The 26,503-nt window shown below is 43.1% G+C and overlaps 4 protein-coding genes across 4 annotated transcripts in view; 3 read left to right on the plus strand and 1 right to left on the minus strand. All coding sequences in view use genetic code 11, as the record gives it.

The window, feature by feature from the left end:
* Positions 1-3,488: 3,488 nt before the first annotated feature.
* EGR_03607 (hypothetical protein) lies at positions 3,489-4,278 on the plus strand (the record flags this gene model as incomplete). Its single annotated transcript, XM_024492856.1, has 2 exons — positions 3,489-3,588; positions 4,016-4,278. 2 exons carry the CDS (start codon positions 3,489-3,491, stop codon positions 4,276-4,278), a joined length of 363 nt encoding a protein of 120 aa, XP_024352739.1.
* Positions 4,279-6,845: 2,567 nt separating this feature from the next.
* Positions 6,846-10,555, plus strand: EGR_03608 (Cornifelin; the record flags this gene model as incomplete). The annotated part of the gene is made up of 3 exons (XM_024492857.1): positions 6,846-7,086; positions 9,127-9,266; positions 10,355-10,555. The coding sequence occupies 3 exons, from the start codon at positions 6,846-6,848 to the stop codon at positions 10,553-10,555; spliced, it is 582 nt and encodes a 193-aa protein (XP_024352740.1).
* A 600-nt stretch (positions 10,556-11,155) lies between these two features.
* EGR_03609 (Placenta-specific gene 8 protein) lies at positions 11,156-12,075 on the minus strand (the record flags this gene model as incomplete). The annotated part of the gene is made up of 3 exons (XM_024492858.1): positions 11,156-11,248; positions 11,448-11,587; positions 11,889-12,075. The coding sequence occupies 3 exons, from the start codon at positions 12,073-12,075 to the stop codon at positions 11,156-11,158; spliced, it is 420 nt and encodes a 139-aa protein (XP_024352741.1).
* A 2,749-nt stretch (positions 12,076-14,824) lies between these two features.
* Positions 14,825-26,503, plus strand: part of EGR_03610 (Metastasis suppressor protein) — a gene marked incomplete at both ends in the record, with an annotated part of 29,301 nt that continues 17,622 nt past the window's right edge. The window contains 5 exons of the mRNA XM_024492859.1: positions 14,825-14,896; positions 14,932-14,993; positions 15,023-15,181; positions 15,258-15,708; positions 18,608-19,097. Of these exons, the coding sequence (XP_024352742.1) occupies positions 14,825-14,896; positions 14,932-14,993; positions 15,023-15,181; positions 15,258-15,708; positions 18,608-19,097 (1,234 nt within the window). The remainder of the gene's footprint in view (positions 14,897-14,931; positions 14,994-15,022; positions 15,182-15,257; positions 15,709-18,607; positions 19,098-26,503) is intronic.

Below are 26,503 nucleotides of genomic sequence, written 5' to 3' on the forward strand. Positions count from 1 at the left end.
TAGCGTGGCTTAGCCCCGGAGTGTCACTTGCACATTCAGCTCTGAGTTGAATTTGCTGATCACTTTATTCAACAGACTACTATCGGAACGGCAAGAATTTCTTGTGGCAGTGCTAGCAATCGAGGTGGCCGCTGGGTGACAGAGAGGACGACGCGAATGCAAACCCTCGCACTCATCCGCGTAGCCATTGCTGGGAACAATTCACCCAGCACAGGGAGAGATCCCGCAAAAAGCACCATGCAGCAGCAAATAGCCGCCTAAGTGCCTTCGAGCAGCACAAGGCGTTGATAGCATCTGACTCTCACATTTTCTGCAAATGATGCCCCTTACGTCGCCAACGTCCTCACCTTCCACCCTTCCTCATTCCTGCCCTCCTCTCCTCCCCTTTCTCCCACACACCTGTTGGGGGTGCGCGAGTGTGTGTGTGTGTGCACATATAGCTCTTCCTAAAACGCGTTTGTTTGCCCAGGGAATTAGGCGCGTTCTCCTAGTTGAAGAGAGAGGAGGAAGGGGTGGAGGGAGGGGAGGAGGAGGAGGAGGACGAGGAGGCAGCAAGGTCATAATCTTGATTGCTTTCTTTCCCCGAATCTGTGCAATTAGCCATACCCTACGGGGCATCACTGGCGCCAGAGCTTGCCTACTACCTGTGAGAAAGTAATTGCTGGCCGAATAATGTCCCAGCACACCAACTACGTGAGGCTGGGGAGGGGGCCAGTGGGCCATTTATGCTTATTGTATGCGCCCTCTGTGACAGTGGACCTCGGGAGATGGTGCATTCTTTCTCTCTTCCTCCACCTTGTAAACGCTACTTTAGTCGACTCCATAGCTGACATAGTAATTTAACATTTGTGGTGTTGTTGTCAAGAGCCACTAAATGACTTAGGTGTTAGAGATACCACTGACTGCCATATTGTTATTTGAATGTACTCAAACTTTAGTAATCTACTGCCGTTTCTCATAAAGAAATAAAACTAAGGCGAAGTAAGTAAGGACAAAGTGATCCATTTTCATGAGGACTGATACCTGCCAATTTTTTATATTTACTTTCAATTTGGGCAGTTCGTTGATTCGTCTACAGGAGGAAATAATCAACACTAACCAAGTAGGTACTATTATTCGGTTGTTGCGAACCCTAATGGAGGGCGAGAGAGTAGCCAAGTGGAATGCAATGTTTGCTCCGAGGGGGAGGAGCGAGAAGAGGGATGGAGAGGGGAGAGGAGTCAGCAAAAAATCTTGATAACTTCCTTCATCGAAATGCCATTAGGCATGCACACAAAGATCGGTCCGTATTGTTTGCCCCCGATTTTCACGGCGCCAGTAGAGACTGTAAATACCATCAACTATCCAAGTCAAGTGTAGCGTGAGTCGTCTCAAACGCTTGAAAAAGGGCTTCTACGTAAATGAGGGAGATTAAGTTAACTCCTAAACGACCGGAACACCAGTGGGCTTCCGTTTTCTGAGGATATAATTATAACATCTATTCTCATCTCCCACCCTACTCCCCTCGACTTCCTCTTATCCCTCCCCTCTAGATGGCGAAGCAACCATTTGTATAGCGGAAAAACGATAGTAGGACCTGAGTTGCAGAAATCGAAGATGGCCCGAACAGGCAGTTGTCCTTGATAAGTAAGGTCGGTAGAAGTTTTATCTCACTTCATAAGAGATAGCCCTGGACAGTGACGCCACCGTTACTGCTGCTGCTGCTGCTGCAGCAGCTCCTACTGTCTTGCATGCGGGTAAATTGCCAACTTCTAATTTTCTACCGATAACACGCCGTCGGAGAGAAATCTTAAGCGGCATCAAAGTGGAGAGAACGTTTTTCTGCAACGCTCCCTCCCCCTCCCTCTCGGAGATGCGATCTCGCGCGTCCCTTCCCTGGTTGCCTCTCCCCATTTCTCGGGTGTACAGGCGGGTGGGCAGGTAAGCAAGCGACCAGGCGGGCCTTAAGCGCGATCAGTTAATTAAATTTGATTTGTAAGGCTGGGTGGGATGAGGAGGTGGAGAAGGTGGAGGAGGAGGCGTGGTGTAAGTGATCAAAGTCACCGCAAGATGCGTTTGTGCACACATCCCCTCCACATTGGCTCTAACTCCTGCGATAATCTTTTCATCTGACTCCGTACAGTCTTGGCAACTCCATGTCCTAGCCCACGTGGTGTTCATTGCATTCGCATAATATGCCCTGCCTTTAATTAATAACATAAAAATTCGTTCACAACTTTAATTTCTACAATTTATTTCCCCCTTCATCACCATAAGCGGAGGAAGAGGCAGACTCGAAGTAGTCTGATTTTATTGCCTACTGAGCCCCAAATCTCTTAGTCTAACAAGGCATAATGTCCCAGGGAAGTCTAAGACTCTGTCGATGGACTCGCTACTCGACAACACCTTTGGATGAGTGGTTAATGTGATCTCTCAGAGATTGCTTTGGGCATATACTTAAATCAGGAACAGAGAGTGATATTAAAAGTCCTAGTAAGAGTTGATTTTGCTTATCTCCCCAAAGGGGAATGCGTACATACTATTTAACCTGAACCGAACATATTCGCTCTTTTCCCATTCCATTGTACTTCCCATTGAATAATAAAGTGTTAATGCCTGAAGTGATACTTTTTGGATGAGATAATTAGCTCTAGCAGTAATTTGCATTAAAAATCCGCCTCATATATCAATCGTTTTGAAGAGAGAAGGTTGTGGGATGATTGATGATGTCTACCATCGTTAACTACCCTAATCCCCTGTTCTGCAGGAATGCTGTTACCAATTGAAGCTGCACCAACCAAGAATCATCTTAAAAAGCTCGTCACGTAAATGTCTACGGTACCCGTAGGAGAATATCAAATCTGTGAAAACGCGGTACCTCCTTTACTACCCTACTAGTTGGACAAAATTCACATAGATATGGCTGAGCAACACCGAAGTAGGAGCAAAGTGGCAAGGAACAATGGACGCGAGACCTTATCTCCATGGGACGATTTTAAACATCGTCCCTTATTTAAGTTACTACTCTGACGACTAGCAATAGATATACACGCTTGCCCTTCCCCAGCATAGCTCACAAATAGGGCAACACTCCGAATCCAGTGGAATTGCCAAGAGAAATTAGTGACGTTGCAGTCGGATATCTTCTCAATTGCACGCAATTTCGAAGACTGGGGCGATCGGTTCGTAGATACTTTTCTTACAGCACCGACTACGTTGTGATGACTGACGTAGGGTGGTGATCAAGGGAGAACCGAAGACGACACCCAAAAAGGAGAGGGGACAATGCAATACCTAGATTGTTTGTTGAATGTTTCGCTTTGTTTTCATGGGCACTCAAGTCTCCGTGATTGTACCTCAGCTGGGCAACATGGCCTCCGGGTTATGCCAGTAGGACCTTATCCCTTCCGTACGTCGATAGTGCATATTCTGCCCTTAAGGAAGTCTCGGAGAGCAAGAACAATGTTGTCAAAGGTTTCATACGTAAAACCAATTACTTCTGCTACAGCATGAATAAAATGACTTTTGTTAATCAAGTTAAACATCTAAATCTTGGTTGCATATTCGCACGTCTAGTGTTTTATAAGCCGCGGTGTTTGGGTTTAATCAGTAAGTGATGCATTTTATCACTGCAGCATCCTTTAACCTCGACAAAGTGATAAGCACCGCCTTTTACCATATCGGTGAAATTACTTAAGACGATAAACTGCGTTTCCGCTCGCAACCTTTTCACACTGACCGTTTGCTTATCCCCTGCCTGCCTCCTTTGTATTCCGTGCGCGATAGAGGCTAAGAAAAAAGAGTATACCGCCCTAAAATACCCCATTTCTAATTAACATCGAGGTGACAAAGGCAAAGCGCTGCAATGAGACGCGAACACCGGCGAGATGGCACAGCAGAGCGTGCGTGAGAAGATTTCCGACACGATAACCTTCAAACCATTTTAGCTCCTTAGAAGAATCTAAGGCTTTTATACATGTTTTTGTATTCATTAAGAGATTTTACAACTTTAATTATTTGTGCATATGACATCTAGGTAGGAGATATTTCAATAATGTTGGAAATCAGATGCAAGAAATATTTCATCTCCTGATCCCATCTTTAATTAATGAACACCCTGCTATTTCTTACGCAATTAAATGTAACATCTTAGAAAATCTGAGTGAACCAATCACAAAATCGTGTGTATCAACTTATGTGAATTTCGAATTCATCCTCATAAGGGCAATCAGGATTATTCAAAGTCAAAATGTAACTGTCATGACATCATCATCAAACACGATAAGCATAAATGACTGAAATACATTTACTTATGCCACTAACCTCCAGGCTTTACTGAGGGTTTATTATAGCTAAAGTACTGGAAAATTGTCTAATATTTTTTAAAGATTTTTCCCTTTGGAAGAAACAAATGTAGCATAAATAAATATTAATAAACCACCCCAAGAGAGAAGCATAGGCTATGAAGTAAATCAGGCAATTTTAGTTACCTCCTGGGGCGAAATTATGGATGTACCGATGGCTATTATGTGTATTTGCTGGGCTGAAGTCACTTGCTCAACGCAGTTAAATCTCCGTTAAAATGGCAAGTGGGCCTTAGAGTCAGATTTAGCCAGCTGCAAATGCTGCTCATACCCTTCCTAAGAGTCAATTGGAGTAGTAATTATTCACAAAGTGTTACAAACAGAGTTTATGTAAAACTCGTTACCGAATTTTCTTCTATTTCCCTTTAAGTAATTCATTTTACAAGATCAGGGCAAAAGCCATTTTCGCATAAATACAATGCTACTTAACCCACTTAAGTAAAAAAAGGGTGATAGGAAATTCGTGAAGATTCTGCGCTAACAACATACCGTTAAAACTCAAATGAACCGAATTAACTGGCATCGCCACAACGATAAACTCCACACGTTAATGGGTCTTCAGCAAACGAAATTGACACATGAAGATATTATTATATCTTATTTTTACAAGTTAACCACACTGGCTGACAAGCAGACCACCACAGGATTCTCGCATTTCTAGACGTTCGTTTTCCAAGTAGTTTGCCTATTATTTACTGCATGGTATTTACGGGCCGTTTTGAATTGGTAGTAGGCCATGAGCTAGGTACATCCCCACTTCATTTGGACAAAATTTTAGGTGTACTGTAGCACTACTTAATTATTCTAAGTAAAATGAATGCTGACAGAGAAATACAAAGTGCCATAAATATTCCTCAGCTAGGTTCCTATGGCAGCGACAGCCTCAAAAAGAATTGTCCAAAATTGGTAATAAATAATTGCAAGAAATGCAAACAAAAAGTATCTAAATTTTATAGCATAAATCCACCTTTGGGGTTCTTGTGAATAGACGAAATAATTGTGCACATTGACTAGACTGATTCCTACATCACATATTAGCATTGATAAGGCCAAGTTTGAAGTAGAAGATATGATTTGCAATTTAATAAGTTTTACTTCCACATGTTCGCCATCTCACAGATATTTACCATTTTAGTATATTTTACAAACGGTAACAAATTGTGAACAGGTCAGGTTTCAAAATAATGTATTAATTGAAAGGCGAATATTTTGGATATGTTACTAAGGCGTCAAAGAAGACGGAAAATTGTCAGCTTATCACACTGCACCGGATCATCTCTGAAATACTAAGAAAACAAAGTACTAGGTCAGAATGTGTACTGCCAACGTACAGAGGGTCATGGGGGCCACTAGTACGACCTGGAGGTCATGCCGCCCGGCAAAAGTTCAAAGGCGGAGTTTTTAGTACCCTTAAAACCAAGACGACGAGTTAAACAGCCAATCTAAGTACTACACTCATCTTTACCGCTAGGATGAAGTGACAATTTCGTTGAAGGATTTTCGTCAACGGCCTTCTGATGAGAACTGATTATGCCGATGTGACTAGCATTGCCACGGTGGCAAATCGCACGCATTAATGAGCTTTTAGCAAAAAATTCTGACCCATGCGAACCTCAATGACTGGCATACCAATTGACACCGGATTCTCCCATTGTTTTACAAACCTTTCTACAAGCATTTTTGTTACCATTCAGCTCATGGCTTTCAAGAGCTCTTTTTTTATTTGCTAGAGGTCTATGGAGTTGGCGAATCTCAAAGTCCTGTTAATGGGAGCGATTTTGGAGTTGATTGGCATATTTAGCATTTGTTACTGAAAATCGTAACAGGGTAAACACAGCACTCTTGTTTAGGTCCGTAAAGTCAAAGCACACCCGGAAGGCTTTGGAAACACCCTAACAGCACTATCTTAATAAATGCTTTTGTTTCCATCATACCTTTAGCTGTCCAAACCCGTTAGTCTTCGAAAATTTTGAGTATTTTTATCTTGATGGTTCAGCGTCTGCTTATGCTAGCTCGGTTAACGCCTCCCCAATTAATAATAATGCCCTTACCAGAAATGTAATCCTACAAGATAGCGGAGAAGGACTAGGTCGCCACAATATGATAAAATAAATTCGTTACAATTAGTTTGACTACAGGGCCGAATTTCGGCATTTCCGTAGGCACAGATTCATCGCACACAAATGTGCACGCACGCACCACCCACATGCACAACATGAAGTCCTTTGGCGCCTTCTTTCTTGACCTCGATCTCGTGCCAGCACTGACACACAACCTCCTCGAACGAGGAAACGGATCGTACCAAAGTGGACGCAGAGGACTGTCTCCTATCTAGGGTGTACGATTCTGCATTCGACTCAGAGAGGTATCGGTTTGCACCAAACATGGGGTCCAATCATCCACTCACCCTCTCACTCGCACGCATACACACACACACACACCCACAGTGTATAAAGTGGGTGTTCAGAATTTACTACGATAGAAAAAAGCTCAAGCAGTGCCATGCCCAGACAGTCCTACAACCTGCCTCGGTTGACAGCCTTCGCTGACAAAGTGTCAAACACAACCCATGAATATGCGAGTCGTGGGGACACCAACTCACCACCATCAACAGCTCATATAAACGACGCAGATGTGGTCTCCACGGAACTCTTTCCCCCTTCTATCCCCTCGGAAGGCGCGATCAACGGAGAACGCGACTGGATTGACGGACTCTGCAACTGCTGCCATGATAAGTCACACTGTAAGCTGATTAAGTGGTTTACAAGAGTATAGAAGATACATTTTAGGTAATACTTGATATAAACAGTAGTTTTAAGTGATTTTGGATAATTTTGTTTTTACAAAATATGAAATGTGCTTAACTTGGAAACAAATCAGATCTACTTGAGGAGTTAGCCCATAGATATGCCTAAATTGAACAAACTTGGGGACAAAAGGGTCCTGGAAGATTTACATCGCCTTGGGGCATCGAGTAAACTGGAAAGTATGATGATCTGAGGTGAGATAGGCTCCACATATGCCTTCGGCCGAGCGCAGTGCTGCCCTACCAAAATAATCCTTCTTTTAGATTTATTAATATGATCGACCGCTACAAATTGTCATTTTTAGCAGCCGTATTTCTTTCAATTTATTTGAGCAAGTTACTACATCAGTGCCAACAGTTTTGACATTTCTGGGTCTTTTTAAGTGGAACGTAAATGACGTATCTCTACTTTTGGAAGTTAGGATGTACAATGATTTGACCCAGCCTAGGTCAAACCCAGGAAGGGGGCATGCACATATTATGGCCGAGTTAAGGCTAATGTTTATCCGTACACCTTGAATTATCACCTTTGCATGCACAATACATCAGACTTCCCTAATTTTACAATTTCCGGATTGAAATAAAATTTAAACCGTCTACTAAACGAGGTACCTTTATCCAGTAGTAATAGGTCACTTCATTTTTCTGTAGAGATTTTCTGCGAACATAAATATTAAAATCAAGTAATGAATGATAAAGTCTCACCAAGGCACCGTTAAAGTTGTTTTTGGGTAAAACCATGTTATGGTTTTGGTGGTTTTCATTGGAACGGTGCAATTTCTTATTCCGCAAATCAAAATGGCTGGAAAATGGTGGATTGCCAAGCATACTTATTTTGGGTCTCATTAAATGCCATTAAAACGTAGCCAGATCTCAAAAATCAAATGACGTATACCGATGTTCATACGTCTACTCGATGCTGTCGACTAACCACTGTCTACGGTAAATGGACTTTGAAACTGTCTTATCAACTAAGTCGCATTACACAGTTCTTGTGACAGCATTTAGCAGTACAAATGGAAAATTGTTGTCTGCCTCAAATCCACCTGACTAAAATCACGGGACGTGTCACTGGGGGGGGGGGAGGGTGTTTATCGGTGGGAATTCGAAAAGACCAAAGTCAACTGGAAATACAACCTTTTAAGTATCGCCATCGCAGCAGTGGCTTTAAGTTTGAAAAGAATGGGGGGAAAGAATACTGAGTTTATCAACCTGCTGCCATAGTGACTTCAGTACAATAGACCAGTTGAATATGAGTAGGAAAACAATGGAGCATGGGTTGGCATGGCAACCCAATGCGTCAATGTCAGGTATTTCAATTCATAAAAAATCTCAAAAAAGCATTTTGTGTGTATTTCAAGTAAACGATAAGGTGGTGGAGTCCACGTTGAATATTTGAACCTTGGAATACACACTCTTTATATGATCTAGGACATTGTTATCAGGTAAAAGCTCATGACGTGGTTAAAACTGAACTTTCGTAGACACCCAGTTCTCAGTGGCGACTCCTAGCACGGAAGAGATCCAAAAAGATGGGACGAGTACTTACATCTTCTAGATGGCAGGAGCAAAGCTAGTAAGAACGGGTCACGAATGCCGCCACTACAAAACTGTTTAAGTTTACAAAGAAGGAATGCAAATAAGAAGTTTGCTGATCTTAATAAATGAACTGCGTCCACCACTCATTTTATAGTCAAATTCTTAAATAACTTCTAAGCTAGATCAAGGTTAAGTAAAAAATATTTTCTAAGGCAACCCCAATTGTGGAAGACTTTACAGCCTTATGCACGAATGGAAAAAATCGTGTTGGATTCGCATTACAAAGCAATTTATAGGTTGGAGACTCCTAATGTTAAGAGCACTTTCTGGTGATTCATATGGCGGAACCTCAAATTTAAATATCAGCTCTTCCTGGAAGGCCACAATTTAAACTTCATCACGAAACTAAGTAATAATTTCCCCTCTTTCCCTACTTAGGTGCTTTGACCACCTTCTTTCCGTGTTGCATGACTTGCCACGAGTACGAAATCCACGGCGAAGGCTGCGGCACTCCACTCTGCCTTTGCATGAGTCTGCTTCCATTGACGACCAAGTATCGCACAAAGCATCGCATTCGGGTGGGTGATTCATTGCAGCTAACAACAACAAAATTTTTTGTCTTTTTTCACACCTCTGGGTGGCTAATAGCCACAGTTCTGTAAAGTGCTTCAAATTTTTCGCAACTGAGTTTAGGCTTTCATTACTTTACCAGAAGTTCACTTCATTTGTTTCTCTACCTAGGAAAGGTCTTCTACAAAGGTATAGCTACTGTAAAGAATAAGGAATTTGGTACTCAAATAGTGAGATACAATTACACAGCGACTCAATTAATAACTAGGAGCTACAAATATCCAAGGTTTGGACTTTAAAAACAAGTCTACTTTGTGCTCCTCCTCCAAATTGCATTGTCAGCTACACTAGTTGACCAAAAAAATGACAATATTCCAAGATTCATGTGTTTCGAGCTACCTAGGAAGATAAAAGGCGCAGCGACTTCACACGGTGCAGTTCCATAGTGTGTGAACTAGTAAGCTCTCCGCCTTTTGCATAAAGTCGGCATTCGTTTACAAAATATAATTCAAAGTTCGCATTCACAAACAGACCTTTTTCCACGTTTTGGCGTATTATTTGTCTTGCCCTCGAGCCTGACTAACTAAGTTTACAGCTCACTGCGGTAGAAATGGAGGTTGTGCAGTGAAGCCATGTAATAGCTGGATTCCATTTCTTCACAACAGTGCCGACAAGTGCTTGATAATCATTCTTAAGCACATGAAACGGACAACTCAACATTAGTTTCCCTGCGATCAACCCTAGGCAGTGATTAGTTTTGTCACCACCCCCCCCCCCCACCTCTGTTCCACTCATGTCTCAAGCACTTTATGGCCCTACCTTGAAGGCTTTGTTCAAGGACTTATCCAAGGTGTGTCAAATGCTTCGGCAGATGGCAAAAAGAAGCCAGTGACTTCAGAAATATTATGCAGAGTATTCTGCCCTTGATGCACTCGCATAAAACTCTAACATGGATCTTCAAGGGCTGAGCGTCTGCAGTTAAATAAGGTTTGAAGTCAAGACTGCGGTTCTTGATGGGCCTTTTGGGATAATGTACGCCCAGCGCTCATGCGCCACTGTAGAATATGGTAGTACCTAAGAAATTGGTGCTTTGTAGGGTACCATGTGGAAGGACTGTCTGCTTTCGATTTTCTGCTGGCAATGCCATCTCTGCCGCCTCCATCGCGACTTTATGGCTACCGAAGGCGACAGCGATGGTAATCAGGAGGAGCAGACTGCTGAGGCGGCCAAAAAAGACGGTCCCTTTAGGACCGGCGTCGTAGACGCCCTTACTCGCGACTCGGCCAACGCGGACTAGCTCGGCGATATCGGTGGAATTAGCTTACGCACCCGTACACGCAATCAAATCTGATCTTTTTTGCTTTGCGCCGCATTTTCCTTAGCTTCTTGCTAATTTATGGACGTCTCTTTATTCCTCTTTTGAAGTCAGTCATTCATGCGAGAAATTAACTTTGATGATGGGTTAAAATTGCAGCTTTACCAAATGCAGGTATGCATTCGTACATTTGCTGAGCTGACAACAAGCCACCAAGACTAGCAAACTTTGAATCCGCCTATCGGTCTGTGCGTATTGAGCCCGCTTACAGAAATCCCAAATGCCTCGGGTATTGGTGGCCCATCCCTTCCCAAGTTACTAGGTAGTTTCGTATGTGCTCACAAAAATTGGAATCACTTCTACTATGTCCTAGGGAATTCACTAAGCCCAGGAGTGAGGACCCACATGTTGTAAACTGCAAAATATCAGCAAATTGTGTGCAAAAATGGCTCTTCTCAATGCAAGGGTGAAGACATTGGCTAAAATAGGTTGTTTCGCTGTCCACATACCTGTTCTGTCAGTCAATGCAGTCTGGAACTAAACAAAGACAATAGCTCTGACGAAGTCTTGGTCAATGGGGCGTTAAATTGACGAGTGTCTGAAATCTCGGTGAAGACGACACAGCATGCAGCATCCACAGAAATAGGTGGCCAGACAATCTGTGCACAGGCTTCCCTGTAAGAAATGAAATACGCATCTTAATTCACTCACTCCTTGAAAACTTCAATCTCCGAGATCAACCCCTATGAAATGCTGGTGCTTCGGCGTTTAGGTGTTAAAAATCCCTTAGATATTTGAACCGGACCTTAGACACAGTTGTGCAATACAATGAATGAGATGAATTAGGTGATAAACGGCAATGGCAGACACTTACCATAATGCCATTCTTGAGACGGTATTGGGCTACCAGAGCCATTAGGGGAGCGGTAAAACAGAAACCCAGGAAAGGATTCTCATTGTGCTCATGAAACTCGTAGGCCGCCGCGCAGAGTGGGCAGAAGGCGACGAGAAAACCTGAGTGACAAATCGCCAATTTTGATTTGGACAGTGAAAATGGGTGGTAGAAGGTATTTAATCCACCTCCAGCGTCACTTTTACCGACTGCCTAATTCGTGTGTCTTCATAAGAAGAAAATTTGAATTTGATTTTTTAAGTAGCAAAACATGAACTCTTGTAAATTTGCTCAACTATCACTTATCTGGATGTCAGAGCTGGAAATGGATCTGCCTCTCTAGGGATAGAGTATCAGAATATTTGGATCAATGATAGCGATCTGAGAGAAGGAATTGAAAGCATCGTATTATCAAGAACTCACAGTTTCCGATGTCCTTATGGCAGGAGCAGAGGTCATCGTGCCAGTCTCTGAGTTGACGATCGCTGGGTTGAGTTATGACGACGTCACCGTTCGCCACCGGTCTGTCCTGCTTCTCCTCTCTTTCCCTCTCTGCCTCCCTCGCACGATTCTCGTGGTCACCTTCGCTGCCGCTTGAGGATGCTGGCATGACCTTTTCACTTCGTCTCCTGGTAAATCCAAGATGCGATCGCACCTCTCCCGCTGGTGCTTTAAAACCCCCTTACCCGGTTCACGATTGGCGGAGAGTTGGTTAGACAATGTGCAGTAGCTGTAACCATGGCTGCACTTTGTCGCAAGTTCTGATTTTATTATCTGCTCTATTACTATGAATATAAACGCGAAGGTAGGGAAGAGTGACAGATTAAGAGGTTCACTTGCTTTGGACATAAAAATGAAACCCTCTCAATCGCTTCGGTTTGCTTTTCAAACCAAAACAAGAGCCTCATCAAAAATAAAGTTGAGTCACTGGGAATGAGAATGGGTTCTGAGTCTTGCGTTTCCACCCCTCGTTTTGTACTCTTGGAATGAGGAGAGGGCATAGAGGACGACACCTTTCATTGAAACAGTGATATGGGGTTTGCAAGTTGTGGAAATTGAAAGAGTACCAAAGTTTGTTTCCTCCTTAAGGGTTAAGCCGTTCGCTCCGCCAAAGGGTCGACGGAAAATGACAGCCTCTCAGCCATAAGGTATGTACACTCAAACACGTATCACTGTCATGGACTCAGAAAAGTAGTGTAGTCTCCTGTTCATGATTATGAATTTACAGTTAGATACGTGGAAAGGGGATCAGCAGATTATGCAAATGGTTGAACAAAAACGCGCTTCGGCCACATTGACAGGTAGAAAGGAGTTACATGTAGGCACAGTGGGTTTCAGCACCATAATATTGGTGCAGTAAAATTCTTATCTTATGCATGTAGTTGAAGGGCTCACGATGAATGACGGTAAACAGCAACTGGTTTTATGGACACGATTACAATACTCTATGTGTTTGCTTAAGTCTCAGTTTTGGTAAAGGGACCACTTAGGTGCTCCGCCATTGTACCTATGCGAAGTTGGATGGCCTTCAAGCTACGCCTGTTGCCTCAAGCCCCAATGTACGCCAATAATACACATTCTGCCAGAGTATTCTGTCTCCTTTTTTGTCAGAAAAGCCTCAGGGTGCTACACTGGTGGCAGCGGAAAGCTAACCCAATCTTAACGGACATCCGTCTTGACCCCTACCGCTGGGTGGTAAACCTCAGATGGACAGAAGAAGTGCATATGCTTCAAATGAGAGAATCGGCGGCAACCCATAACATAAGGTCTGAAAATGGCACCAATTTTTGGCATTTATCCCGGTCTCATGATCTACGGAAAAACTGCTGATAACGGAAGCGACAATAATTGTGAAGCATCTGGAAGAGCTCGTTACGGATCTCTCTAGAATTAGCAGGTAGATATCGATAACATGAACTGGCTATACTCCCAACCCCCACTTTTCTACCATTTGGGCAGCTCGGAATTGAAAGCAACGTGGCAAAACAAAAGAGAAACAGAGCCATACCCCCACGGAATTGTGCTCGATTTCATCCTTTTTTACACGACCGCTTTTGGGTCAGTGTTCCTACGACTAGCTATGGATTCGTGTGGTGGTCTGCACATTTCCCCATCCCCGAATCAATTTCCCACACAGGACGAAACTTCGGATCAGTGAAATTGTCAAGTGGAATTAGTGACGTTGGGGTTAGATCTTGCTCTAGTTGCATGAAAATTCGGTGAATAGCATGGTTGGCTGGTGGGTGTTTCCTTACAGCACCGATTACGTTGTGGCGGCTAACGTGGGAGAATGACCTGGGCAGCACCGAAGACGACGCTCAAAAAAGGAGAGGGGCTGTGCGGTGCATTGGCTGTTTGCTTAACTCTGGGTTTTGGTAAAGGGGCTACTTAGGTGCTCTGCTATCTAACCTTCTCCAGGTAGGCTGGCGTCCAGGCCATATTGCCAACCCCAAGCTCTACTGCATGTCCATTTCAATTCTCTCCAACTATTATGCTTTCCTTCTTCTTAATGGAAGTCTCGGATGGCTAAAAAGATGAAGTAAAATATACGCGGACACAATCTAGTGCTTCGCTTACAAGTCATTACTTTCCCTCATTCAGTGAAATTGAAATAGTAGAAATTTTCAGCGCTAGTATTTTGCATTTTAAGGTAAATATCAAAATATTATATAAAATCAATTTAAACCTGCTCGTTCTCGAATTTTGCAGTCCATAATAAAAGGTGTTCACTTATGTTAGCCGTTTTGAACAGTATCTCCCTAGTGAAAAATACTTCCTAATGGATACACAGATCTATAACACTTTTCACAAAGATAGACTCGTGTTATTGTAGTGATGTGCTGATCATTATGGCTAAATCGTTAATTGCATGGCCTATTCGGGCTCACAGTTGTTAATCATGTTTTGCTCAATATTCTCCCGATTGCTCCTTTGGGCCTTCAGCTCTTATGTACACAAATAATGAGTCATTCACAGAAGGCTTTGAAGGCTGTTCTACGGAAGCAATGGCTAGAGTGCTTGTAAAGTTAATTAAATGTTCTTGTTGGTTACAAGTGTGATAATCTTTTAATTCTCTATCACCTTCTGAAATTAAAATCACGAGGATGCCGATACGCATGCAGACAATTTTATTTCCTGTCTAAAGTTATAACATTTAAAGCAGCATCCAATTTCTTCTTAAACAGTCTTTTTTAAACGATTTAAATTTGCAATTGTTTGGTTTGTTTTATTGAATCAAACCTAGGGATTAACCTTGCAGGCAGCAGGCGGAGTACCCTTTTGATATTGGCGTAGGCGGGAATGGTTCTAGCGTCTCTGCACGCACTTGTCCGTGAATAAGATATAGGCTAAACTTGGTCATGGAAACTGCTAGTCTTCAGAATTTCCGGGACTTAGACTGCTTGTATTTAAGTCTTTTGGCGGAAGTTAAGGTAGTTTACAGGTATTTGTGCGATTTTTCCCGTAGAGCGGCGGTCCGATATGGGAAGATATCATTGGAAAAGGTGGAAAATTATTCACGGCATTAAGGTTTGTGTTTATTAGTAAATATTTTTCAGAGCGACTGTTCATGCAACAAATGCTTTCCTAGACGCCATCCAGAGGCTCGCTGATTTAGCTTCGAAAACCTCCGGTGGTAGTAAGGAGATTGGTGCACATTTCACGCGTTTATGCATGCGTCAGAAACGCCTCGGAACAAAAGTCAAGACTATGGGCAGGTAAGTTGTTAGCTGAAAATGAGTCAGGTATTTTTCTTCCACACATAACCCCATTTCTTTATTTATTCCCATCTAGTCAGTTGATTACATGCATGGTCAACCCACTGGCCGGTCGCATGGATGAGTGGAAGAAGACGCTTGCTCAGATCGAGAAGGAGCACAATCGCGAGGCTAAACGCACTCGGGGAGAGTTGAAACGAGCAGTGTCGGAAGCAAATCGGCTGAAACGCAAGCTGGCCAAACAGGGGAATGGGAACACGCCGCACAGCCGTCAAAGCAGCGGAGGCAGCACTATCGGTCAGGGTGTAGGTCTGGGGGAGGCTCCCACCTCCGGTCGGGTGCTCTCCTCCACAGTTACAAGTGGGATCGGTACAAGCTCCCTTGCCGTCCGCACTGAATCCGCCACAAAGGTTCTGGAGGAGAAGATTCGTCAAATGGAGGACCTAGAAAGGGCTACTATCAGACGGTTGATGCTTGAGGAACGCGGGCGTTACTGCTTCTTCTTCAACTGTCTCCGACCTGTGCTGGTGAGCTTTCCCAAGGAGAACAAACATTTTCTTAAAAGACTTTATTCGACCAAATGGCAGTAATTTAAGATTTAATGTAACAGTGTATTGCCGAACAACATCCAAAGACAAATTTGGTCGAAGATAACAAATAAGCCTCTGTATCTTGATGCGATATAAGTCATGATCTTTGGCACTCAAATGTTGTACACTGCTATTTTTTTCTGGACTTGACATCCATGTTTTTTTAATATAATTTTGTAGTGACGAATGCCTTCACTAAAATGTGAAGCATTATACAAATCCTAAAAGGCAGTTTAAAAAGCGCTCCCGGATTTTTTGCATTTATAAAATATTGCAAATCCCCACAGTTATAGAGGGTAGACTGTTTTTAACGAAAATAGCTGCGTGGAATGTCTGTGCATACAATTTAAAAAGAAACAGAAATGCGAACAGGTGGTGTGTTTACGATTACAGACATATTCTTCCATGTGAGTCGGTGTGTTGATGATCTGGTGCGCAATGAATTGAAATTGAATCTTCCGGCATTCACTATTACAAGTCCCGTTTTTTCTTTGTGGAAACTTTAAGTATGGAGCATGCGAACACTTGTTGTAGCCCCGAAATTTCTCACGAACGTGAACAGAAACATGTTCATTTGATCATCTTTCATGTTGTATTGCATGCCAGAAGGTCAACCATTGGTGATATAGTCTCGTTAACCGCAAAAGCCCTCTCCTGTGAAAACCGCAATGCACCGGATAGACCTCTACACTTTGTTGACCTCTCATTACTGATTTCACCTCCGTGCTTGCAATTCTTCCCACCATTACGAGGCCCATTCTTTACACATGGCTTGACTTTTGATTGTCAGTTATCCACTTAAAGTACCGAAATCACGCTGCGTGTTGGTGGGATGGCTGTCAAAAATACTGCAACCTGGTTTAAATTCGTCTTCCGATGACATCACTTGGTGTGTTGGCGCCCAGGCCTTCAAAGCCGGTCGAAACGCTTATTGTTGAACTTTACCATACCGTGGCTATAGTTCAGGATTATCTATGTCTTTGAGAAGCTCTATGATTCCCTTCAACTAGAATGGATTTGGGTGATGCTTCAAGGTGAATTTTATGGTCTTCTAGTCCCGCCTATTTTCTGTTTGATATTTTCGTAAAAAAATACTAAGCGAAAATAGTTTTTGCCGGAAAAGAATCCGGTCAAGTACTTAACCTATGATTAATATGAGGATCTCAAGTATCTTCTGGTTTTATTCGGTCCAAAATTTGCAGCGTTAATTCTCACCAGGCGATCGCAAATATCCTTTTCGCCCTTGGCTGGGCATTTTTTTCAACTTGTGATTGCAATTAGAAAAGGGGATAGCGCCGAAGAGCAGACTAACCTCTTGGATGCAATTATAATAGGAATTTCCGGTATCATACTCAGTTTAAAAGCACGGTTGCGAAAAAATGATTTTGTTGATTAATGTCTATGTTCCAGATCCCTGTTTGGGTAGTAAAAAGAGACTTCTGCAGTCCGTAATTGAGTTGGTTAGAAGATGAATGTTGGTGCCGTCAAGGTAAAGCGGCATTTGCCTTCTTTCTAGTTGACCTCCTCGTCCTAAAATCGCAGTCTACCGTCAGTTAATGAAGACATTACCTTTGGAAGGATTCGCTAGTGCCAATCAGAGCATCCCGCTTGTTTTTGCGACTCACTGTTTGTGATTGCCTTCTTCCTAATGTGTGGGGTCACTGGTTAACGAAAATTTCCGCAACCTTTCAGGTAGGCGTCTATCACCTTTGGCCTCTTCATTTTAATCTCCCAAAGGCAGCGCAATTTACCAGTGATACTTAGAATGTTTGTACTTCCCTTTGTGTTATCTCCTACTACTTTCATTTTTAGTATCCGTTCACGCTACCCATGCAAATCGTGCTCAAATTTTCACCCGTAGTAACTTTAAAGTGTTCAGTAGTCGGGAACCCGGTTTTGCCTCACGGTTTCCCTCCTACGATTTGGATCTGGTGTCCTACGCTTCGCATCCCTCCTTACTGATATTACGGTATGCGTGCCCACAAATCGTCCAATGGGGGCAACTTATGTCCCCAAGCGCCCTTGGAGGCGAGAGCCAATCGCTAGTGTAGTTTGATTATGTCTCCTCCTCCTTTTCCTTCTCCTCTTCCTCCTTTTTCTTTTTCTTCTTTATGATTGATAACTTTGCCAGTCCTGCTATTGCGTTAGAACGGCTCCATTTCTAGCCATTGGATTTTTAACTAAAATTGTTTGCCAAAAGGTGATTTCATCATTGGCTACCTTTTTTTCTAATTACGTCCGCTTACCATCGGTCTCGCCCTGCAAACAAGGCCGTGTTTCGTCTCTTTTCAAGTGAAATAGGTTTTGCTAAACAAACCAGAAGTTGCCCTTTTAGGACTACTAAGCAAATGATAGAACCGTGATTTCGCAGGGCCGGTATTAGTAGAGGCGCGGCGCCACCTTAGCAAAACTCCGATGTTCTAAAAATCCTCTCGATCAAGCAAATTCCTCCTTGTTACTTTGTTATTAAAGTAGGTTACACCGTGGCATATTTAAACTCTGACCTCCAGCTCTCTTGTAAACGGTGTTCACTTTTAACCTGAAACTGTCTTGGTTTTAACCTGATATAAAGAATGACCTTAGGTGTGACTACATTACATACATAGGCTTTAAGCCTCTGAGATTGCTTACTGTTTCAAATACATTAGAAGTATTTGAAGTGAGTAATGCATCCAACCAAGTAATGAGGCCACGCGGGATGTATAAGGGAAAAATTTTGCTTTCATAATCCGTTTTGAAACTCATCTACCTCAGCTACACCTAGGTCTTAAAAGCCGCGTTTCAATCAACTTAGCACAATCACTGAGGGATGTTTTTACTATTGTACCGTTTGTAGGAGACGGAAACCAGCCTCCTTGGTGAGATTTCTACACTGCACGAGCTCTTCACCGCCTTATCCACTGCGACGGAGGACCCGAGCTGCCTGCTAGAGGAGGCGGAGACGGTGTTGGCGCACGCTGGGGCGGTGGGTAAGGCGGGGGTGCCGGTGTCACCGAGCCGACCCCTTCACCCCTCCGGCACTAACGAGGTAGAAGCCTTTGCCTCCGCCGTTGAAGCGATCATGTCCAGTCGGCAGCGCCAACAACAGCAAGCTCAAGTTGAAGAGGCCACTCCAAGTCTTGCCTCCGAGAGCCTCGGTTCCACCTCCTCTGGGTGGAGCAGCAGTGGTGGCGGGAGAGTCGGTATCAAGCCGATTGGCTTAAGTGCCAGTCCCAATTCCAGCCAGGTCTCTGTCCACAGCACTAGCAGCAGCGTGTTCGGTCCGCAAAACCAGATCACGGCTATTCTTAGGCAGTCCCGCCCTCAGGTCAGCCGCGACACCGGTTGTATGTTTGATGAATAGGTTTATGTTTAGCCATTCACAGACGGAAGTGCTACCTAGCCTTCTCCAACGTGTTGTTCACTTCAACAGCATCAATAGTCAATTTCTTACTTTTTCATTTAAACTTTTTTTCGATTTCCTACTTTTTGGAACGAGTAAATGAACCAAACGTTAATCACTCAATCTTGGTAGTGTTCCTACGCCTCACCACAATTGCAGGTAGATCAGATATGCTTATGGCCGGATCCTGAATTCGCGTGTTGAAACTGAATGGCCCTGTCGTCTCATCCAAAAATACTGTCAAAAACCTTTACTATTGCAGTCCATCGTATGAAAGGAGTTACCTGTGGTTAAACGTAAATCAACAACGCCCATATATCACCGGTACCTACAGTCCGCGCCTCCCATAGGTCATTTGGATACTGATGGGAATTCATTTATATTCCTGGACAACACGGTTCCCTTCTCCCATCCATTTCGGATCTTGCGATATAAATGCCTCTTTCAGGGCGAATAAATTGTGTACATGCAAATGGTCCACTTTGCTGCCTCTACTGTGGAGTTAGTGCGTCTTTTCAGGGGTCGCTTCATGGTGATGATGGACGGCTGAATCTATTCCCTTCCCGACCAAAAATGTGTCGCTAACCTTGTGGTCTTGGTTTGCCTTTTCTTTTTCAATCAGGTCACATCTGTATCTGCTCCGGTTTTGTTTTTCAAGGTGCTTAAGGGAAATTTATGTAATTTATGTAGGTAGGGAGCTAACTCGTTTCTTTCTTGTAAGCCCCGCTAATTTGTTAGTTGATTACCATCAAACGAGATGACAAGCATGTCTTTCTAACTGGTCCGCTCCTTCCTGATGCCTAGCATTAGGCGTCCGTCTAATTCTGCCGAGTTTATTTTCCTTTTATTACATCATATCCCGCCGTGGACATTTAACATGGCAAAGCCTTTTGCTTGCGTATCGGACCCGACGTAACGCCGTCTCGGACTAGGGTTTAAGACCTCGTAACTGCGATTTTCGGGTCGTTGCTATGCTTCGTTGACTTTGCACTAATTGGTCTTCATTTGAACATTGTAAAATGCAAAGAAGCGTGAAATATTTTGCCAACTTCTTACTTTTTCCAAGGTTTTAAGAACTTCAATAGAGGGTGTTAAAACACCAGAGAGCAGCTCCTTATTGAGTTACCTGCACAGGCTTAGTTCACAAAATCTATCTCCTTATCGCTTTTGGAATTTTTTAACCGAAGCCACCATCATAGAACCTATCATCTACCGAATGTACACCTTAAACTTCAACTTTTGAGGATGGCAATTTGTCTTACAAATCCAGTCGGAGAGGGGAATGTTAAGTTTCTGTCAATTTTTTCTCTGTGCAGTGGTTATTTTTATAACCCCTTCTCAAATGCCTCATGGCAGATCTTGTTTATGGATCCACAAAGTTAGGTTACGCAGACTTGGGTACCTCAGCTGTTGTGTTGGCTGATTTTTACGCCCTGATAACATGACTACCGAGAAGGCTGCTTCCGGCCTACTCTTTTAAAACTCTGGCGACATTCTGAAAGCATAAGCATTTTATTAAGGACAGCCTCTAATCTTTTTTCAAGTAGGCAGGCTTCTTCGTGGAAGGAAACTCCCCATTTACAGATTTTGTGCTCGTGAATGAGGTCATTCGGCGGCACAAGTCATTTTTGAGGTCATGTCCCATTTTGTGAAATGGTTGTTACGTCGTTAAGCGAAAGGTTTGGACTGTTCTGCAATCTGTGCGACATAACTGGTGCCTCCCCATGCGATTAGTACAGACGCCGTAATAGCGAATGCATAACTCACGAACTGACCCGGAGTTAGCGAAATTTCCTGCTGGCATGAGTCTTCTTAACAGCGAACAATACTCCTCCAATTTAATTAGCATTTTAATTGACCAACACTTTTGATTTGGGTTTGTTTGACCACATTGAAGGCAACCGCGTATTGACGTCTTGCCAAGCTGGCAAGTATGGTGAAGTTTGTTAGTGGCCTTTCGGATTGTCAGCTTCGCTTGTAGCAAGCCTTCCACTTTTTTTATAACTGACATCTCGGTACCCAACCGCCATCCTGCTAGCGTCTACCACTGCGAAAAAAGGAGTATGACAACCGATTGAACGCATTGGTGGATTATCTTGACGTTTACATTAATTACACTATAATTTAAGCCCAAGTTCCTTTCCCTGGATCTGGATAACAGGATTTTGGGAAGTAGCTTGTACACTGTGTGGGGGAGCTGTAATTTCCTAAAGAGTTTTCACGTTTTCACCTTTACAGAGGTGGCGCACCATTCTGAATCCTACCTTTGATTTGAGCTGATGGCATAACTTTTATAATGCAGTTTTAGGATAACCTCATTCAACAACAGCCGAGCGATTTCTTGTTAATTGTCCCCACTTACATCTTTCACTTTTAAAGTGAAAAAGTAAAAGTGCTTTTTTGGCGCCCTTTCGAAGCGCTTTCACATCTGCTTTGCGTAGGCTGTTTGACAGATGGAAGCGAAGAGATTTGATTCCTCAAGTTTTGACTTCCTTTCGTATTTCCTGCTTTCCCTGATCACTCATCTAGCGAGGTGCTTTGTCCTTTAAATGGCCTCTTTGTCATAAGTTGGGTGTTTCCTCTTTTTAAATTCAAATGTCAGGTGTTTAGACTGCGTGCTGGTTTGGTCGTATTTTATTTTGGTGCCACAGTGGGCGTCAAAAAAGCGCTCGTTTTCGGAATGCCATTTTCCATCCAAAGGTTTCCTTTCATTCGTGGTCCTCCTCCTCATTTTTGGATAAATACACACACATGCACACACTGCGTTTGTTAGTTGACTGCCATCTTGAAATTTGCACAATTTTCAGTCCAAATCTTCTGATGCAATCTTCGTTTATGGCGCCTATTCGTTCACGCTCCTCTTTCATGGGTCATAGGCCTTAGCTCTTCTCTTCCATTTGGGCGTCCGGCTTTGGTAAACAATCGGTGATCTTTAACACTCTCCACACAAATTGAAATACGTGATAACAGTCGCAAAAACACTTGCAATTTTGTCGCCAATCTACCAAAAGGTGCTTCCATACGCTCGTTACATGTTCCTACCTAAACTAACAGCCTCTGTTGCGCTAAACTTCTGCATTTTGACCCACTGAGCATAACACGAGGTGTTTATAATGCAGTGATAAGGCTTCCTGGAAGGACCATGCATGCTTTGTCTCGTCCCGTTATCAATGCAGCCCTGATGACTAACAATGGTGTTACTTGGTGCCCTGGAATTCGCTGCTTCCTAAGTGCGGCGCCATTTGCAATTCACAGAGGCGTATCCGTTTTTATGGCTTCCAGTCGAAAAGGTTTCTTATTTTTACAGGTTAACCCTGTAACGTATTGGTGCCTTCGGTAGGACGTAGAGCGTGTCTCTTATGTTAATGCGATGTAGCGAGGTTTCCAGTGTCTTTGACAATATGTGGTGCTTGTAAACAAAAAGGATAAATGGTACTTGAAACGGCCTTTGTAGCGGTAGTTCCTGCCATTTCTGTAAGGTGCCTTGCCTGCTTAGTCAAATGATTTGTGTTGCCAATCCGCCTCACCAGTAACTGTACTTTTTGGCCTACGTTCTCGTTCTATACGAGTATTGAAGCCCATTAGTGTGGTTGTCGGCAAAAGGGAGGCGCTCCAGGTTCCATTTACAGACCATGGTTTGTGACATTCAATTTCTTATAAATAAACCTCGAAATGAGTGGTTTTCGGTGCAGCAGGTATGTTTAGCCTGCCTACTGACACAAATGCCCGCCTGGGCTGCGTGTCCAACTGAATAGTCGAAGGCGGACGTGGGACTGACTGGCTTAACGAGGTGTACGCCGTCGCAAAGGAATCAACCAATCTCTTGCTTAATTATCCCACCAGGTTCACGCATATTTTCATTTTTGAACAATAGCCTCCCGACATGTAGTTTAATGACTCAATGGAGTATTTAAAGAAAGACGACTCGGTTCATACCATTTCTTGATCTTGGTGCGAAAACTAAAGTCCCGTCACTACATCACCTGTTCATTTTCATTATAATCTAAGAACAGCATTTGAACTAAGAAATTTTCCTGTGTTGTGGGACAGGTGAGGTTCTGCTTTAAGGAAGGAAATGTATATAAAGCTAGCCTAGTGATCCGCTAATGGAATTTACTCTCGTGAATGTTTCTTCTTCAGTGCATTATGCAGGCATGATTAGTTCAGCTGGAGGCATTTTAATCACAGCAATCAAATTAATCATTCTTCTCCCTGTATACGTTGTCTTTAGAGACGTTTAAAGACAACTTGTCGAATTCGGTGTGCCTTCTTCAATTGGCGGCAGCATTGGTTCCTATTTAAATGCGGTATTGTGATTCAGCACTTGAGTGAATTATATGAGGATACGGCAACAAACAGTTTGATTACTTCTACCTAGTTAAAGATTCTGTATGTTACTACGAAAAAGTGGTGTTAATTTGACCGCGGTAGTACCACTAGCCTCAAACTTTCAAGTAGGAGCTGGAGTGTTTCCGTGTCAGGCGTCTCCAAATTCGCTTACCTTGAAACAGGCTGCATCGTCTCCCTCTTCTGCCGCTCACAGAATGTCTGTGTGATTTTTCGCAACCCCGCCCTTCACTTCAACCACTCTGGCGTCGGAACTTACCATTGCCTACCACACTGATGCCTTGGAGACAGTAATAAGCGGTACATGACATGCTGTGGTGCGGTTGTCATGAGGCTGTGCGTAATCCGTATGTCTGCAAAAGCGCAACTTCGCGAGTGTCTTGCTAACTTTGCCGCATCAAGCGGTTTCTTTCTTTTCAAATCATTGTCAAGCTGTGGCATGAGGGATGGCGTAACAAACTGCGTCTTTGTGTTAACAATGGACGAAAAATGGACAAAATATCGTCGGCCGATCCGCAGTGCGCACATGGCATCGCATGCCTGAAAAAAACGGTGCATGCTTTTCCTAAAAAGACCCATTAAAAACAAGCGGGGATTTTGCTTTAAATGTGTAGAATTTGGGGTATTCCTTCTGCTGGTCAGTTTGGTTTGGCAATCTTTTATTAGGGAAGTCAAATTAGACAAATCTGGTGGTTGAAAAGGGGAAACGGCATTTATGAGAAGCGTGACGCAACCCCTATCCAACCTAATTTGAAAATCAGCGATTTCACAACTCATTCGCCTGAGACAATGCAGGCAGGCTTTTCACTAGTAGCTTGTGTTTCTTTTTCACCCTGATCTCATTCTTCTTTTATCCATTTAAACACAATTTTGGAGGCTGGCACTTCTAGCGCTCGCAAATTTAGTTTTCAGTCTGAACAAGGCCTTTCCACAAGGATTGTTTTGGTTCTTTTTCTCTGAGCAATTTTGAATATCAAGCTGGAGGCGTGTTCCAATTGACTGCACCCTTTTACCTCGGGGATCAGGGAAATCATTTCTCTTTTTCGTCGTCGCATTTTCACGTCTTAATTGGAGGGATTTTAGAAAAAAAAAACAGAAGCAAGGGGAAAGCGTATCTAAGTACCTCGTTCGAAAAATGTCCTAATATAATAGCAACATCTCATTACATTTAAGGTGGGTTTATCAAAGATTTTGAGGTGTATTTGGTTTCCGATTGACAAACTTACCACCCTTTTGAAAATTTTGGTAGTGGAATAAATTTTCCCATGTATTTTTTACCTGCTCTGTAATTATTTAAGGCATGGAGACGGTCATTTGAGCGATTTGCAGGTGGGCGTTCAGAGTCGGCTTTCTCATTGCCCTCAACCACCATCTCGGTTCGCACAAACTGATTTCCATTTTTTTTTGGTATTTTGGCCAGCGTTATGCAGTCTTGATTTTAAAATCAAAGACGTTCAAATTCTTGTTCACTTTATTTACGAATTTTTGAAGAGTCCAAGTCCTCCCTCCTGGATCACTGCACACGCGAGTGTTCATTTCACTTTCATTACGTCTTCACGACTTTTGGATAATGTATTCACCATTTGGCCATTCTACATTAACTTGCTTTGCGAAAAACAATTTCCCACCGTAAACGCGACTGAGACAGATATTGCTATAACCATTATGGATCTGTTGAAATGGCAGCAAATGGCGCGACACCTCAAAAACGTCTGCTGCATTCCATTTGTTTAGCTTCCGGCTAATACAAGTCGGGAGAGGTCATTAATTTAGTGGATTTTGTGTAAAGCAGTGGCATTTCTACCAAAATTTTAGCAAATTTTGGTTTTTTCTATAGTATCCATAATCACGCAACCAACTTGAGGTTATCTTTTCAGTGAGAGAAAGTACTATGGCAAGGAAGTCCTTGATTCACACCTGACCTAATCGCATTGTCCCTTTAGGGAGGTGCTGCCAAAAGGTAAATAACCCAGCTTCTGAAAAAAAGCAAAATTTATATCGCTACACCTGATGCAGAAACTGAGGGCGGGGGTTCACCAAGTTTGGGCCGAGCATGTGCTCTTGTTGACAGATGGACGTAGGCTATTTACGAGAGCATCTCGATGTTTCTTCAGGTGAAGTATTCAACAGTAGTGCAGTTTCAGTTTCAAGAACTCCTTTCAATCGCTTCTCTTAAAGTGTCGGTGAATTTGAAGGACGTGAAATTAGTTCTAAATGCGAAAGGGGATTTGTTTAACGAATATAGAGGAATAAATAAGCAGTGCCGTGATGCGCTCTACGCTGCTTGTTCAAGCAGTAAAAGATTCTTCTTCCGCCGTAACAATCATACATGATATTTTTACACTACTCCGTTAAGGAAGGCTCATAATAATGCTCCCTTCCCCGTCTCTCACTAAATATTCCCCTAGGCGAGAGGTAGACCTGTTCCTACTTCCATACTCGAGACGAGGGAAATTTAATTCGGGTTTAACGCGTTATTAAATGTGGCTTAGTAAGAGCAGATAAATGTTCCCTCGGTTGTAACTGTAGGCAATAAATCTTGCCAAAGTGCGTTGAACGTGGTTTTATGGAGTTCAACCAGGGTTTTCCGATGGAGAGTAGCGCGGTCAAAAATTGGTCATTTAACTTGGTGGAGGGAATCATACTTCTGATTAATCTTCCAAAAAGTGGAAGCAAACCGAAGCAGTGGGGAAGTGGGATGAAAATAACCGTCTTGGGCGTGGTTACTCCATGTTAGATGCTGGAGGACTTACCTGCTTGACTTATGCTTTCTCTTTCGGCATCCGAAAATTGTGCTTGGACGTTTGAGCTCGATGAACTCCAGTGATAAGACGCACTCAACACAACGCTGAGGGATTTTGAAGGGCCAGATCGTAAATTGCTGTTCCTAATCCGTTGCTAATGCCTTCACTTGTATGAGAGTGGTCCTTTATATGCCGATTTCTTAAGTGAATTTTCAAAATTTCATTAAATTCACATGGGCAATTTTATGGAGTCATCAGA

Source organism: Echinococcus granulosus (assembly GCF_000524195.1).
Source record: "Echinococcus granulosus chromosome Unknown EG_S00019, whole genome shotgun sequence".
Taxonomy (NCBI): domain Eukaryota; kingdom Metazoa; phylum Platyhelminthes; class Cestoda; order Cyclophyllidea; family Taeniidae; genus Echinococcus; species Echinococcus granulosus.